The 16,333-nt window shown below is 36.7% G+C and overlaps 1 protein-coding gene across 3 annotated transcripts in view; it reads left to right on the top strand.

Annotated features, from left to right (window-relative positions):
- Window positions 1–16,333, top strand: part of CFAP43 (cilia and flagella associated protein 43) — a 49,168-nt gene that overhangs the window by 6,684 nt on the left and 26,151 nt on the right. For all 3 annotated transcript variants that reach the window (XR_009961428.1, XM_062601925.1, XM_062601926.1), the window contains exons 4-14: window positions 558–725; window positions 1,938–2,088; window positions 5,504–5,654; window positions 7,442–7,504; window positions 8,597–8,676; window positions 9,382–9,513; window positions 10,608–10,721; window positions 11,859–11,939; window positions 12,738–12,886; window positions 13,874–13,977; window positions 14,649–14,789. Coding sequence is in view for 2 of the 3 variants with exons in the window: in XM_062601925.1 (XP_062457909.1) it covers window positions 558–725; window positions 1,938–2,088; window positions 5,504–5,654; window positions 7,442–7,504; window positions 8,597–8,676; window positions 9,382–9,513; window positions 10,608–10,721; window positions 11,859–11,939; window positions 12,738–12,886; window positions 13,874–13,977; window positions 14,649–14,789 (1,334 nt within the window). In the remaining variant the exon portion in view is untranslated. The remainder of the gene's footprint in view (window positions 1–557; window positions 726–1,937; window positions 2,089–5,503; window positions 5,655–7,441; window positions 7,505–8,596; window positions 8,677–9,381; window positions 9,514–10,607; window positions 10,722–11,858; window positions 11,940–12,737; window positions 12,887–13,873; window positions 13,978–14,648; window positions 14,790–16,333) is intronic.

The raw sequence follows: 16,333 nt of genomic DNA, 5'->3' as shown, positions 1-16,333 counted from the left end.
TTATAGCTTGTGTGTCTGCATTCACAGCACAGTTATTGTATTACCTAAGTAATTAATCCATAGACAACCAGGGGCTGACTGTGGTTTATTTCCTAATAATAATCCCTCCCAACTGCAAGCTTGCAAGCATTATAATCATGGAAACGCATGGATTGGAAAAGCAAGGCTGAGGTCTGGAGTGCTAAAGAGTTGATTGTTTGGGTCATTCAAGTAGTCACCGATGGAACTGATGGAAAAAAATCCATGTCTCATGAGTCTGTTGCTCTTTTCACAAAAGGAAGTTTTGTGATAAGGTTTCTAAAATGGCAGTTTTCAAAATTATTTTGTTATTCAATCTTTTCGTAGCAGTAATAATTTTTGGTGTTGCTAACTAACCACCTCCTTTGCACTCTCATGAGGACCTAACTTGTTTGACAGCAGAAATCTTTTGTCAGTGTCAAAATATTTGTTTTCCAAACTTGATCTTAAAAATCAGTCATAACCACATCCAGATCTTTAGCATGAATGTTTTTGATTTATTTAATGGATTTGATTTTCTTTTACTCTCCTTAATGAAGGAACTGGCAAGAAAATATCCTCCTTTGCAGTGAGTCTCAGCCAGGGGTAACAGCGACATCTATGAGTTTTAACCCTATGAATTGGCAACAACTCTGTCTTGTTGATGAGAGCAATGTTACTGTCTGGCATATTGAAAGAAATAATGATGAACATCATCTGAAGCAAAAGTAAGTGGAAGACCCTTTAGGTTAAGAGAAAAATCTAGTTGTTTATTTTAATAACTAAAACTAGCAACCTACATCTGTTCTCAAAGAATTTAATCCAATTTAGTTCACCAAGCAGTTGCAATCAGTAATTGCTAAATCATCACCAGTGTGGATCTATCTATTAAGTCAAGTTAATTGAATTTATGATTTAATTTCTTAGCACTCACATGTCCAGATTATGCACATCATGAAGCTAATACTAATCAACTGACTTGGCAGCCTCCATCAAAAGCTGCATAACTGAATCAAGGTAGTACCTGGACTACTTTCCTGCAAGTGGCTATGTTGAATATTACTTTTGTAGCTATGAAATCACCACATTTGGATCAAGTTTCTTCCTAGTAGGCATAGTTAAACAATATGCTGTATTATTCGCAAATTGTACCAAAAGCAGTATCAGTTTTCTGTGTGATGTCCACCTTGTGTGGCCAATTTACTGGTGGCTCTGTCACTGCTGTTTGCTGAGCAGAGCCCACCTAGAATTTATTTATGCAAAAATGGTTTTTGAGGTTGGTATAGAACTCACATGTTACCTATGAATATATTGCCAACTATTGTCATATACTAGTGAAAGTATAGACAAGGCCTTAATTTGAGATCTGAAAAGAATACTGAAGGGTTTTTTGTCTTGTCAGTATAGAGTACACATGTGAAAATGCTTGTATTCTCCTTTCCTTTTCCTCACTTTTCATTTTGTTCAGTAGAGGCATTGTAACAGCTACTCATACACCAATTTCTTGATTACAACAGGCAAATAGTGCTACTAATTTTTCATCATCATAAACTTTCTGCAAGTAAACATTAAGCAGAAATCTTCACAGTGTGTGCAAGTTAAGAGTGTGACTTTACTAATCCTGGTCAATAAGGAAACAATAACATAGAATGGTTGTTTATACAAGGCAACAAGAAAAGGCTGAGCTAGAACATGGCAGTCTGTTTCTGTGCATTAGGAACATTCCTCTTTTGTAGTAGCCTTACTATTACTTTTCAGTAAAATGGTATGTGTTGTGTGGAATGATTGTCTACAACAGTTCATCATTACTCTCACAGAAGCAAATCCCCTTAAATGAGATGGTGTCTCAAACATTTGAAAACCTGCTTCTCAGTTTTATATCAACATTTACTATTCATATTATTTCTTCTCCTCAGACAGTGTCTCTTGCTTTTTCACAGCCCCGTGGAACTCCCTGATGCACAAGGGTCGGTGAGTCATCATACGGATTTGTTTTTTCCAGTTTCTTATGATGAAGACCCATACTTTGGCCCTCTTTTACCAGTTTCAGCCATTGCTGGACTGGAAGGAGATGAAGCAGAAACATTCATGGTAATTACTGGGTTTTTTTTTTCCTTTTTACTATTCCAAGTCATTATACTTTTTAATGCAAATAGCTGTTAATAATTTAATGTCTGTTAAACAGGTACAGCCCAGTAAACAGATCTGTTGTCTCAATAATACTTTTTACATCCATTTTGACAGGAGACTTAGAAATCATGCTGCTACTGCACAGGTCCTAGCATAGTCATATATCTGCACAGTGGAGGCACTAATCTGTATCCCAGAAGCAGTATAAGCATGTCAGCATGTAACCATGCCCAAGCTAATGTGCCCTGCCAAAACCCTGAAAACCTATTCCCATGGTAAACTGATAGCAACCTTCAGGTATCCTTACTTCCCTTTGGGATTTGTTTTCATTTTGGCTGAAATGTTACAAGCAATGGAAAGATGGGAGACTTTGTTCCAAACGGCAACCTCTGCTTCTGAAATACACTCCAATACCACTGTCAGTGTTGAGCTTGCTTGTTTGTCTCATTTTATATTTGATTATTTACTTGTTGGCTTCCCTTGAAATGCCTCTTTTGAGAGGCTTTATAACTGTTCTCACTTTGAAATTTACCTTCACTTGATTATCAGCCAGAAGCATCTGCCAGTGTGAAAACATTCAAGTCACAAATCTGGGATTCTCTTCTAAGATTAATACCATCAATTTCTATGTTGTGACTTGTGATATGTAAGAGATGCCCAAACTACCATGTATAAGATGTTACTGGCATTATGCTATGTCTTTTCACTGGATAAATGTGAGTTCTGTATTATCAGATTAGCATATCACAGGTTTCTGCCATAAACTTTTGTTATAAAGCAAAATAGAAAATGAAAACAGGGAATGATGCTTTCCTGACCTCATCATCTTTTCGTAGCTTCATGCATTCAGATTTCACAAAGCTTTTTCACTGTGTACCTGCTGATGCCCTTGGTTTCCAGAACAATCAGTAACTACAAACAAACGTCATCTACTGATTCTGTTTAAACATGAGCTGCTTTTATTTCAGATCGCTCAGAACACGGCAAATGAAAATGCTCATCAGGGGCATTGCCTTTTTCTTCTGCCTTGCTGCCTCTTGCATTATGTACAGATGATGAACTGCAAAACCCACTTTGTTCTTTAGCCTGTAAAGTGAATTACAAGAGGTATTGGGGAAAAAAAAACCCAACTACCATGTTAGGTCTCTGAGGCTTAATAGAATTTTTCTGTCTTTGAATGTCTTTCTATTTCTATTTCTATTTCTATTTCTGTCTTTCTATTCCATTCAGAAGTGCTAGGTTCTTCTGCTTGAACTTGCAGAGTCATGTCATGAACTTTTCCACATGGAAAGTCTGTGCTCTCAACCATACTTGGTTTAAAAGGCTGGGCAAGAGCTTGAGCAACCTCATCTAGTGGGAGGTATCCCTGCCCATGGCAGGAGAATTGGAACTAAGTGATCTTAAGGTTGTTTCCAACCCAAACCATTCTATGATTCTACACTGAAAACCACTATAAGGTCTTTGCCTTCCTAACTGCCTTCAGAGAAACCTAGGTTTCTTTTTAGCATCTTCAAGATGATCATGTTCTCTTTAGAAATATTCCTAGAGTAAGAGCAGATTGTTCTACTAGTCTTTGAAGATTTCCTTTTCTGTCAAATTACATGATAAATATTTTAGTAGTTATTTACTGTCCAAATTCCCTAAGTGTGTGTATTTAGGTTGAGAATATTGACAAGGTAATGAACAACAGGTTCTTTAGGAAGGAAAGAATTTAGGTTAGTTTGGTTTGGGTTTTTTTTCAGAAATACATGCTGCTGCTATTCCATTTGTTCTTGTGATGCTATGTTGTTTCCTGTAAGTTGTGAGGTGCTGCACTTAACGTTTAGCACTAGGAGAAACTGAACCAATTTCTTGCATGTTTTCACCTTGCTCCAGACTATAATAGCTGAGTAATTTTTTGCAGGACTTGCGTTTATTGTGCCTTACAGCACTGACTCTCCCCTCCATGCATGCCTGTATACATATGTTCCATCTCTAATCTAGCAGAAAAACTGAGCCACCACTGGGTCTTGTAACCCCCCACACTGGATGTGTATATGTCTTATCAGGTTAAACACCCTCTTCCAGCACCTCAGCACGGAACATATGGCTTTGGCAATGCAGTTCCCATGCAAGTTGATGAGAATATACTTGATGGAGAAGATACTCCTCTGAAATACTGTTTTATCAAGACCCTTGTGTTGAAAAGTGTCTAATGCAGCAACTTTGAGAGAGATTGAAATGACTGAACTTGCTGTGTTCCTTAGATATCCATATATTTTCAGATTACAGTTGCTGTAATGGACAAGGCTGTCCATTATAGAGCTGCTGTAAGTACTGTTCTTCATTGTCTCTGTACATTGACAGGCTGCTGTGGCAGATGTATCAATAGTTATTAGCACTAATAATTTGTGTACCATTACAAATGTCCATGAGCAGTTGTCTAATTCTGGCCTAAAATCTGTGCCTCAACATTGTTTGGGGAGAATAACCTTAGAGTTATTTTCCTCTCTCCTATCATCAGTGGTTTTTCAATTAATGAGACATCCTGCTTCTCCTGTGATGGTTCATGAGGTGCATTCAGATGAATGCAGTGGGAATGGTATCATGGCCTGACAAAGCTCTTCCTATCTCCATACTATTGACAGAAGGTTTTTTGTTCTTTATCACAAAATCTGAGCCAGTTGAGATCAGTGTTTTCCATACTGATGTGAGAATCCAAAGTGGAGAACCATTTATTTAGGCTATTATTGAAAGGAGCTGCCCTCAGCCTATATTACATCATCCCTGGAGGCTGTAGCCCACTCCTAAGGGATGCGTGAGAGGCAAGTAAGAAAAGCAAGCCCATTGCCAGTGCTGTTGTTTGCTTCTTTGAAATGTGTTAGGGTTCCACACTCTGGAACAGGGTTCTGAGGCTGGGTACGTACCAAGGTGTAACCACAATGGGGCAGCAGAGTGAAAGGAATTGAAATCTCCTACTGCTTTCAATCCTTTTCTTTCTTGAATTTGATTTAGTTTTGTTTCAATATTCCTTACAATTGGCACCTGGATTTCTTTACCATGCTTTACCATGACAGGCTCACTTAACTCCACTTCTTCCCCAGAACCATTTTATTACAGTTGTCTTTTTATAAAACTTTTCATGTCAAGAATCCATAATGGATATTTTTTCCCTTGAAGAAACTATCTCCAGACATAGACTTTTCTGGAAAATGTTCTTGTTTCTCAAGTTACAAGCCTCAGTGAGCAAATGACTGAATAAAGTACAGCTGATGTTGTACAAGTAGTCAGACTCTTTAAGTTAATGATCTTTTAATTTTTTGCCTTAACATATATGTAACTGCTTGTACAGATACTTGCCAATTGTTGGCTGAATTTGTTTCTTTTTGTGCTGCAGCCTAGAAATTATATTAAGCCTTTACTGCATCCCACTGCCCACTGCTGGTCTGCAACCTCAGAAGTTTATGTGGGCTGCAAAGAAGGATATGTTTTGGCAATTGATGCTAAGACATGTGGTGTTTCTGTTCTTCAACAAAAACCTCTGCCTGGTAAGAAATATCTGCATTGTGTGTTTTATTCAAGTAGTGAGGAAAGTGGATTTTTTGCTTTCTTCTGTTCTCCTATTGCGTACTTTACAGAAATTGTAAAGCTATATTGTAGAACCATATTCCTCTTATTAGTATGATAAGCATTTGAAATATCTTTTGAGCTTCTATTTGGGTTTCTTTTTTGGCTTTCATTTTTATCAAAACATATTTCTAGAGCCCAGATCTTATTAACCAGTCCTATGAGATTAATGTTAAATTATTAATATACCAGCTATATACAGTCTTTTTACTATTAGGTAGGTACCAAGACTTTATTTTATTTTGCATGAAATATTGGATTGTCCTCATTTGGTGTGTTAGATGATGTTAGAACATATCCTTGAAGACTCATTAAAAGTCTTCAAACAACAGTGCTGAATTTAAGGTAATGTTGCTTAATAGAATGCCACATGCTACCCTTCTGTGCCCATTCAGAGCACTCCCAAGATGGAGGACAGTGAGACACAGCTGACAGATGTTTTGGCAGTGGCAGCCTGTACCTATCATCCTTTGCAGGGATGGAAGGTGTCGGTCCAACTGTGTACATGAAGTTCACTGGCTCAGTCAGGTCTAAGAGGAGTATTGGAATATGATCCTCCCTAACACTACAATGGGGTAATATCCTGGTTTAGACCAGCATAGAACTGTTTCACTAATAAACACTGAATCAGACTGGATATTAGGAAAAATCTCTTCACTAAAGAGGTTGTCAAATACTGGAACAGGCTGCCCAGGGAAGTGGTGGAGTCACCTGTATTTAAAAAACCTGTAGATGTGGCACTTAGGGACATGGCTTAGTGGTAGACTTGACAGTATTAGGTTTATGGTGGGACTCAGTGATCTTAAAGGTCCTTTTCTACCCAATGACTCTATGATTCTATTATAGACAGACTGGTGATAATTTGTTTTCTTGTTTTGTCATGTAATACATGGGGTTTTTAAACTGCAGGAAGTTTCCCTGACATTCTCAAAGTGCTGTAATAGTTAACACAGAAATGGAAGGCTGCTCTTAAAAATACCCCAACAAACCAGCATTATTTCTCTGCTTTTGAAATTATCAGAGTTTTAAGCTTACCAAATCAAGAGCTGGAAATCATCAACAAATAAAAAGCTGAGGTGTGACCAGAAATGTTTTTGGCACTTCAGTGGAAAGAAACAAGAATATTTGCCATCTGGGCTTTTCATTGACCTGTATATTCTTCTTTGAGTTCTGTCCTAAAACTGTCTAACAAACATAACTGTCTCTATTCATATTATAGTGAACCTTCTGCTTAACAGAAAGCATACTGCAACCTGTATCTGTTTAGCAGAATGCTTAAGTGCATGCCCAGCTTTAAGCACACGCTAAATTCCTATTATGGTGTTGCAAACAGAACTGTAAGCGGCCACATCATTTCACTTGGGCATTTTTATGAGGCTGACGGAAGTTTCCTTCGTAAGTACATCAAATAAAAAAACCCAAACCCATGGTTAGAAATAAGAATACCAGCACTTAGCTAGAAGATATATAAATCTGCATCTGTACCACTCTCCATGCCAAGTATTGCTATCCCCTTTTACAGCTGTAAGCTCAATCATAGAAAGATTGTGCCTGCTCAGTTGCATAAATGACAGAAATGGTGGATTTTGGGGAAGATTCAGTGTACTGAAACTGGGCTGTCATTTGGTAGACTGGAATACAGCTGACTTCTACTGCAATATTGACATTTAAACAAGGTTGATGTTATAAGTTGTTTTCTCTTGTGCAGATCACCTGCGTAAAATATCGGACATCGTATCGTATGTTCATAAAGAAGTACAGAGAAAGAAAGGTATTTCCATGTTCAAATTAAGCTAATAGCATCACTGATGTCTATTTCTGGGAGTAATAATATGAGAGTACAGCTGGAAGCCACTGGTTAGAAAGACTCTGTTCACACTGGCCTCTGTAAGACACATTGATGGCAATTTTTTATATGTTTACATGACAAATGATTAATAGCTTTTGTGCTAATAGACAGCCAAATGAATAGCCTCAGGAAAAACAGTGGCAGTGAAATAATTTCTCTTCATTCTAATTTACATTGGAATAAGGATGCTAGAATAGGTTCCCTACTGCTTAGTTTTAGTAACTTTTTTTTAGAACTGCAATCGCTTGAAACTTAGTTGAGTTAGTATTCAGGGAGTTGTTTCAAACACTGTTTTGGGCTCCACAGTAGAAAAAAGGTACTCACATAATGGAAAAACTTCAGCACAGGGCCACAAAGATTATTGCAGAGTCTCAGTACCCAACACAAAGGTAGGCTGAGAGAACCATGTTTGTTCATCCTGAAGAAACAAAAATCGGGATTTTACTATTGCTTTACCTACTTAATGAAAGGTTAGAGAGAAAATGGAACCAGACAGGCAAAGGTCAATGGAAATTCTGGAGAGATACTAGGAATAAAAACACTTTCACAGTTAAAGTAGTCAGACACTGGGACAAGTTGCCACGAGAAGCTATGGAAATTCCACTCTTGGATATATTTGAACCTCAGCTGCATGTGACTCTGGACAACATGATCTAACTTTGAAGTTGGCTCTGAGTTTGAAGTTGACTCTGTGCTGATCATGAGATTGGGTCAGAGGACTTCTAGGGTCCTTTCCAACATAAATGATTCTGCTATTGACCGACTTTAATGTGGCTATTTAGCAGCCTTTACAAAAGTCAAGTGATTTCTCAAATTTCTAGTTCACCACAGTAGTACTGTCACTTTAAATTATGTATACCAACCTTCTGCTTCATTATCACAGCAAAAGTCCAAAGAATATTTAGCCCACAAAGCCTTTTTACTCACAAATAGTAAATCATCTCAGTTTTGAAGTTGAAACACATTGTTGCAATAAATCAAATTTGATGTTTTATGTTGTTTCTGTGCTCTCAGGTGATAAACCAACGGATCTGCAAAAACCAGTTTTATTTGGCATGGCATTTTGTAATGAAGGATTATACACAGCTGGAAGTGTAAGGCATCTTTTATGCTTTTAGCTTACTGTGTGGAAATCAGCTTTCAAATGGAGTATATTTGCAGAGTTCACCACAAAGACAGGAGTTAGAAAAAAAGTGGAGGGCTGCAGAACTATAAGAGTCCTCTCTGATGTTGTATGTATTTTCTTTGTTAAGACTTGAGACAAGAAATTGGAAGGGAGCAGGGTAGGAAGGGATTCTATTTTTGTAGTCAAAGAAGCAATAAAAGAGGACAATTTTTCTTTTAACAAAAGATAGTGAGTATTCTGGAGGAACAGAAAAGGAGGATGGGCAAAAAGCAAGAGAGAAAATGGCTGAGGGAACTGCCAAATTGTTTTGTTCAAATCTTAACTCAATATTTAACCCAAACTGACAATACCATTGTACATTACTGCTTAAGAGTGGGACAAAGTCTCATACTGTCTCAAAAAAATCAATATGAAATCTGAAGAATTAACTGATGAAAGAGTCTGTTTTTATAAGGCATGGACTGTTACTAAGACTTGTATTAAAGAATACCTTTGTTTTTCAGTAGATTTATTACCCAGGGTAAATACACACTGGATTTAAATACACTAAAGGCAAATGAGTGATGGGATACAGTTAAACACTGTTAGTTTAGAGATTTTGCAGAACTGCTTGAAGTTCAGTTTGCCATAGAAATGACCTAAACCTCATGTGGATTTGTATTTTTCTGCACAGGAGGGCATTTTGTTCTTTTATCAAATCAAAGGTCTGCAGTACGAGATGACAATCTATGCTGATATCTTACAACCCATATCCAGCCTCATATTCTCCCCTGATTACACCGTACTTCTGCTTGTCACTGACCAGGTATAGCATTTGAGATAATGGCATGACATAGTGGGATGTTTCTGTGATGCTATATGTGTATGCTGATATCATTAGCCTGAAATGTCTGTAATCTAATCACACAAGTCACAGATTATATCAGAGGAGAAAACAGCTTGTGTTTTTTAATGAAAGATTGGAAAGGCTTTTAATGAAGCACAGAACAGTTGTCTCCTACAGGTGGTGAATTATATAGTATCGAATGCTGAGATTTCCCAACAAAAACACTTGTGCGTGTACAGTGGAGTAACTTTAGGGTCTGCAGAGTGTTCAGGTCACGTTGGACCAACTGAGCTTGAGCTCTAGGCTTGATGTGTGCCTGCCCAGTAAGAAAAGAGTAGCTCATGTACATCAGAGCTACTGTGGTTATGGTGTAGAGTTGTTCTGTTCATGTACCTGAATTTGTCTGGCAACCCAGTCCAAGATCCTTCTTTGACCATCTTGGTGTACAGGAATTTACACAAGGGTCCCAAATCCTGAAATTCTACCTTTCTTGCAGACCTTTAATCATTGAAATTGGTGTTTTTAAAGCTCTTAAAATGTTTCTTGTGCATGTCAGGAGGTTCTGTATTCATGACAGCAGTGCAATGATAACTTCAGTCACACTGATTTTGTTCTCCTTTTGTAAAATAAGATGATCTAAAATCTTTGCTAATGTTAGGTATGAATTTTTTCTAACAGGCTTTGAGATATTTAGGTAAAAATGTCTCTTAAATCTTAAGATTTATGATATGTATTTTATATTGGCTTAGAATATTTATTGATTCCTGGAGTGACATGAAATAGAGTGGGTTTAAATTATTTTATTAAAGCAATTTTGAGAAGCAGAACTCCTTGAAAATGTGACTGGCTGGATCACTCTAAAATGTACTAACCTGATCTTCAGCTAGTGTCAATTAATATAATCCATTGATTTAATGAGAATTCTGCTGGGCACTTTTTTACCTCAGTTTAGAGTCAAATATAAAACTTTAAAGAGTAAAGCTAGAAAGATGGTTATTTTTTTGTTGAAATCTTCAGAAGTTCTTAATGAAAACTTTCATAGGCCAGTGGTGAATTATTTCTCTTTTTTTCAGGGGACACTCTATACTTACAAACCTGCACATAGTGGAGAAGCTGTCAAAATTCTGGACACATGCAGAAGTTGTTTTCTGGCAGCCGATTTTCTTCCAGGGAACAAGTACTGTGTGGTAAGAAACAGTATTCTGTTTTATATATAATAGTGTCTTTTTTCAAGTAACCAGTATGTTGCTAAGGCCCAGAATCTAAAGCGTTGCAGAGATTGGGACTGTTCTGATATTTGTTACAGAAGTAAATGGCAATAATTCAGGTATGGTCTATAAAGGGGTCAGAACTTGCCCTAGAATGCAGGGTAGATAATTCAGGGTAGATTGCTAAAATATCATATTGGTTCTGCTGCTGATTTGTGTGACTCACTATGTTCAGGAGCATAGCTGAGCAAAAGGTGGATTCAATTCAGGAAATAGATGCTGGAACAAGAAATTCCTACTTATCTTTTCAGCCTTCAACACAAATTGGACCAGCCTGAGAGATGCCTCTGTTCTGGGTCCAGGGACAAAAAAGGTCTTACTCATCTGTCCATTATGAGAAATTCCTTGCTTTCCTCCTGTGTCTTTGACTACTGCCAGACATATTTTAGTCATCAGTTCATCTCCAGGCCATCAATTCTTCAAGTAGCCAGCCTAGGAACCTGGGGTCTTAATCAATTAGGTTTGATGAATCTGTTGTTAACATGGGAATCTTAAGGTCCTTTCCAACCCTAACTATTCCATGATTCTATGATTCTATGAGAATGGTAGGTTTTACCTCTACTCTCAATAAGCAATGTGAGGGTTGATTGATCTCTAGCTATACTTTACTGTGGAATTAGAAAAATGCCTGTATACAAGAACTCAAGCTCCACTATGATATATATCTTTTTTCATGTGGGAAAACAAGACCTGTTCTTAAGTGCTTTCTTATGCAAAGAAAACTATAAACAGGTTTTTCTATTGCTGGCTGAATGGTGGAAGTGCTAATATTGATCAAGCTTACATGTTTTGTCCTAGATTGTCTCATTCTGCTTAAAGACCATTCCTGTGACCTGCAGCAATTAACAAAAATTGTTATATGTTTTCCTTAGGCAGGTGCCCCTTGCAGCAGCTGGACTTAATGGGAAAGCAAGATAATTGCAAGCAAAACTAGTGGCCTTTGATCTGCTATGCTCAGACATTAGCTGAATTTATATTCTATAGGAGATCACCAGTCACTTCCAGGTTATTTGTTTATTCCACCCTCCTTTGACTGTGTTTTTCTCTCTTCAACAGTCTGTAACAATTTCAGGTGAAGTACAAGTTTGGTTGCTGAAAGATGGAACTGGCCTCAGCAAGCTAAACCTTGATGTTCAGGTACATGTAACCAGGAGCTTATATAGTGACTGATACTTAAAGTTTTCTCTAATATTTTTCTGTTCATAGCATAATATCCCACAGATTTCTATCAAGCAGTGATAAGGAAAGCTCAGTAGTGTCTTTAAACAGCCCATGAAACAGATTTAAAAAAGATTGTCTTTCAGAATGTTTCCTTGAACTAATTGTGTATTTAACCCAGCCATAAAGCAGAGGAAACATTTCAACCTAATGTCCTCATGATCTGTCTTTAAGCACATATTTGTAAATAATAGTCACAATTTTTATGGTATTACTTCATTACTTTTTAAGTTTAATGAGTGTCATAACCACAAGAAAAGTTTCAGGTGTATAAAAACTAAATTCCATGACTGATCTGAAAAGCAGATTTTAAGAATTGAGTTGATATAAGTATTTCAAACTGTTAATGCTTTGCCCTGATTAAGGTGCATTCAAACCCTGAAATCTGACATAGTAAGAAAGAAGATCACTTTCTGTTACAGCTGTACATGTAACAATGCATTCACTGTTTTATTTAGGTGGAACTTCTTTCACTTAAAATCTGGATAGTTGATTTAATTTTATTTTCTGGAGAGCACAGAATTCCCTGTTGATATGTAGACACAGAGCATAGGTAAAATCCCTGTGATGTCTCTAAAACTTTCTTTGTGTTTTAGATAAACCATTTCAGGTTTCTTCTCCAATTTTTTTTAAATAGTAAAAGAAAATGGGTACTGACATGTAGGATAATATATAGAGAGATATGGAACTGTTAAGTATCCTTTACTTCTCAACTAGGCAACTGCTATGGCTTGCTGTCCCTCCTCCAACAGCGTTGCTGTAGGGACCAAAAGAGGTCAAATCTATTTCCTTGATGTTACGGAAGCTGAAGCTCCACGGGTCATTCACAGAATTTTTGTTTCCGAATTTCCAGTGCTGTCTTTGCAGTAAGTATCTTGTTACAAGGGCAGGAATATTGTCAATTTGTTGCTTGAGTAATGCTGTTAAACAAAAAAAAGAAGTTTTTATTCTAAAAATAAATAAAAATATTTTAACAGCTTCAATTACTTTAATTGCTTGCAAGAGGAGTAGTAGCAAGATTTGATATGAGAAAAATAGAATAAAACCTGTATTTTAAGAAGCTTTAACTGTGCATCAAGGATACTGATGTGTAAGATACTTTCTGACAGATCCCCCCAGATGCAGTAATTACACACAAGTCCATGTATCTGAATTTACAGGGTTATTTCTCACTGAATACAATTTTGAGGTTTTATGAAGTTAAGTTTAGGCCTTTTGGTCATCCATTCTTATATAATGGATTTTTATTACCATTGCTAGTTACTCATTTGCTTACAGTTCCAGAATTTACCAGTCTTCTTATAATTAGATCGAGTGATCTAAAAGACCTTTTTGTTTGGCTGGTTTTTGGTTTTCCAGCTGTTGAAGAGTCTGAGATTATTTTACTTCTACTTTTCATAGAATAGAATGGATTTTGAACTGTTAAACTTTAATATAAATCTGTGTGTTATTTGGAGACTTAGACGTAATCTCTTTTCACAGTTACCTAAGGTAAACCACTAAAAATGCGTACAGAAAGCAGCTTATTCGAAGTCAAATCAATGCAACCAAAGACATGGCTATTCAAAATAATTTAAAAATCCCTATAGGAGTTTTATTTTTAAAGAAGTGAATTTCAAAGAAAGATTTAATAGAGTTGTTAACACAGATGCTATGGAGTATTATTAGCTTCAGATTGACCACCTACTCAATTAGAAATTGCACTGGGCTTTGTAAACCAGTATCCTAAAAGCTGAAAATCCAGTTGCATTTATGCCCTCAGTGAAGTCAGCAGAGATATGGGAGCGGAATTATTTGACCCTTTTTATTGATTGTATTGAACTGGGGTTTCCTTGGATTTATATTTTACCTAGTTATGATCAGAGTGGCCAGTTCCTCATCGCTAGAGCTACACAAGGACACATCTTTATTCTAGATGCCCGGCCTTCAAAGTTATTCAAAGTTCTTGGATATGTAGGTAATATATGTAACAACATTAATTACTTTGTGCTTTCACTATTTATTTGCTGCATTTTAAGCATATTTGCTGGTCAGACTAATCCACTTTCCTTACTTTTTTTGAAGACTAAACATATTCTTCCAACCTATTTCCCAACCATATTTTGCCCTGGAAAATCTGTATACTTACAGATCGTATCTGTGCATATAGATCTTCATCATAATTTTCAGTACAAAATACATTATTTTATCATTTTCATTGGTTTGAGAAATATAGTATTACATCTCCTTAGAAAATTTTCAGAATTTGCCTGATCATGTTCTCATTGTCTGGCTGGCTTCTTAGAGGAGGCTTTTCTATGCTTTATCTGGCAGTTACCAGCAGACAGCCTCCAAATTGCTACAATTCAAGCTGCATGTAAACTCAGCTTTGAATGTTTAATGTAATAATAACACACTGGTGCTTAGCATTCTCAGCACTCGATGCCTCAAGCTGAAGTTTTGTGCATGCAGCACTTTGTGAAAACAGGCTGTGGCTTGTCTGACATTTTAATGCAAGTTCAAAACTGTGTGGTTGACCAGAGATGTATTCTAAAGAGAGATCTCATTTTGTTTCATGTGGTATCTTAGTGAAAACAATACTACCATGCTTCAGTAACAAATTGTATTGGTGTTCCCTACCTGCTTCAGAGTTGGCAGGTGAAGTGCTGGATCTTTCTGTACTTTCTGACTTCAAGAGTGACTTAGTTGAAGTGGTGGTACTTCTTAATGTAGCAGTGGTCCAGCGGGCAAGACTGGAAACTTTTTGTCTATCTTCAGCACTCACAACAGGTAAGAGTTGAAATACACACTATGTGATATTTTTCTAAGACAAGAACATATTGCTATCCCTTAATACAAAATATTAACAATCTTAATCTCTTTCTTCATCTCATCTGTATATCCTCTGGGGGCACCATTTTTCATGCTATCTGTAAACTTAGAGTCAGCTGACTCAGTTCAGCAGAAAGACTGTGATATTTTGACGGAAGGCTAAGGAAGGAGAGGAGTAATTCACTTTCAGAATCACAAATCCACAAGTTGACTACTACTACTACTACTACTGGTTGTTGTAGTTGTTATTATTATTAGTGCTACTATGTGGGCAATGCCCAAACTTGGCCACAAGGAGGCCTTGAATTTGGCATCACCCCTATGCAGACTAGCATATCAAGTGTTAAGTGGAATTAGCCTCAACAGCCTCTTCAGATAATTATTAAAGGTATATAATATATCATCAAAAAAAGGTAAAGGTTGATATATTTTAAAAAATCATGATTACCTGTGTTTGCTGTAGCTTTTCTATATAAAAGCACCAAGGGGAAAGTCCACTGTATATAACAAATATTAACTTGCGTCTGGATAAGGAACCTGGAAGAGACACATTCAATAAAAATAATGGCACTATGGGGAAAAGGGGAGAATTAAGGAGACTTAAAAATGGTGCACTTCCATTCACTTTCTGGAAATCTGGCCCTGTATATCTTCAGCATGCAATGTACAAATGTACATAATGGGATATCACAGAATAGCTATTCATAATCTGGCAGTAAAATGAAGGGAACTTGTTAGTCTTTCACTAAATAAGGTAACCCACGTTAAATGCTCCAATACTGTTCATGATTTGTTTTGTAAATTCCATACTCAGCTGTGAAACAACTCAGTAATGTGTTTGTGCCATTCAGGACATAGGTGTAATATAGCATTTTAGAAGTACTAAAGCGAGAAAAAATGGACCTGAGTGTCATGAGTGATCACAGAGCTTTTAATTGTGTCTGATATTCTAGGAATACATCAATTTGGGACACTTCCTGAAATCAGCTGGGAAACTAATTCAGTTGTCATGAAAAGGCTTAAATGCATTAACTTAACTAAGGCACAGTGCAGGCTAATATTGCTCTTTGTGTCCTCACCATGCAGCCAGTGCAGGACAGACTTGGTTGGCAGTGGCACCATATACTTCCAGTTTTATGTCTTTTCCATCTCAGAATTTCTAAATCAGTATAGCTTGAAGTTTCAGTGATGTCTTCTACCTATCATGTTAAAGCAAAAGGCATTCTGTGTTCATTATTAAAATGCTCTTTTTATGTCACTTTACTCTTATTATAAGCAATTGAATTGCTAACAAAGCCTTTTGCAGAAAAAACTTCTGTAAAATTGTTAGAAAGCCTAATGTCAGGCTTTCTAGTTATTTATATTTAGTTTTTAAGAGGCCTTACAATTTACAAACTTTTTAAAAAGTAGTTTTCAATGAAGTTAGTATTTTTTTTTTTTAATCGCTAATGTTGGGCTTCTTTTTATGCCTATTTTTAAACATAAAATGGGGCTTGATTTTC

The sequence above is a fragment of the Pezoporus occidentalis genome, unplaced genomic scaffold (genome assembly GCF_034315485.1).
Source record: "Pezoporus occidentalis ecotype Australia unplaced genomic scaffold, CSIRO_AGI_Poc_V1 ctg73, whole genome shotgun sequence".
In the NCBI taxonomy this organism is placed as follows: domain Eukaryota; kingdom Metazoa; phylum Chordata; class Aves; order Psittaciformes; family Psittacidae; genus Pezoporus; species Pezoporus occidentalis.
This window is presented reverse-complemented; position numbering and strand designations above follow the sequence as displayed.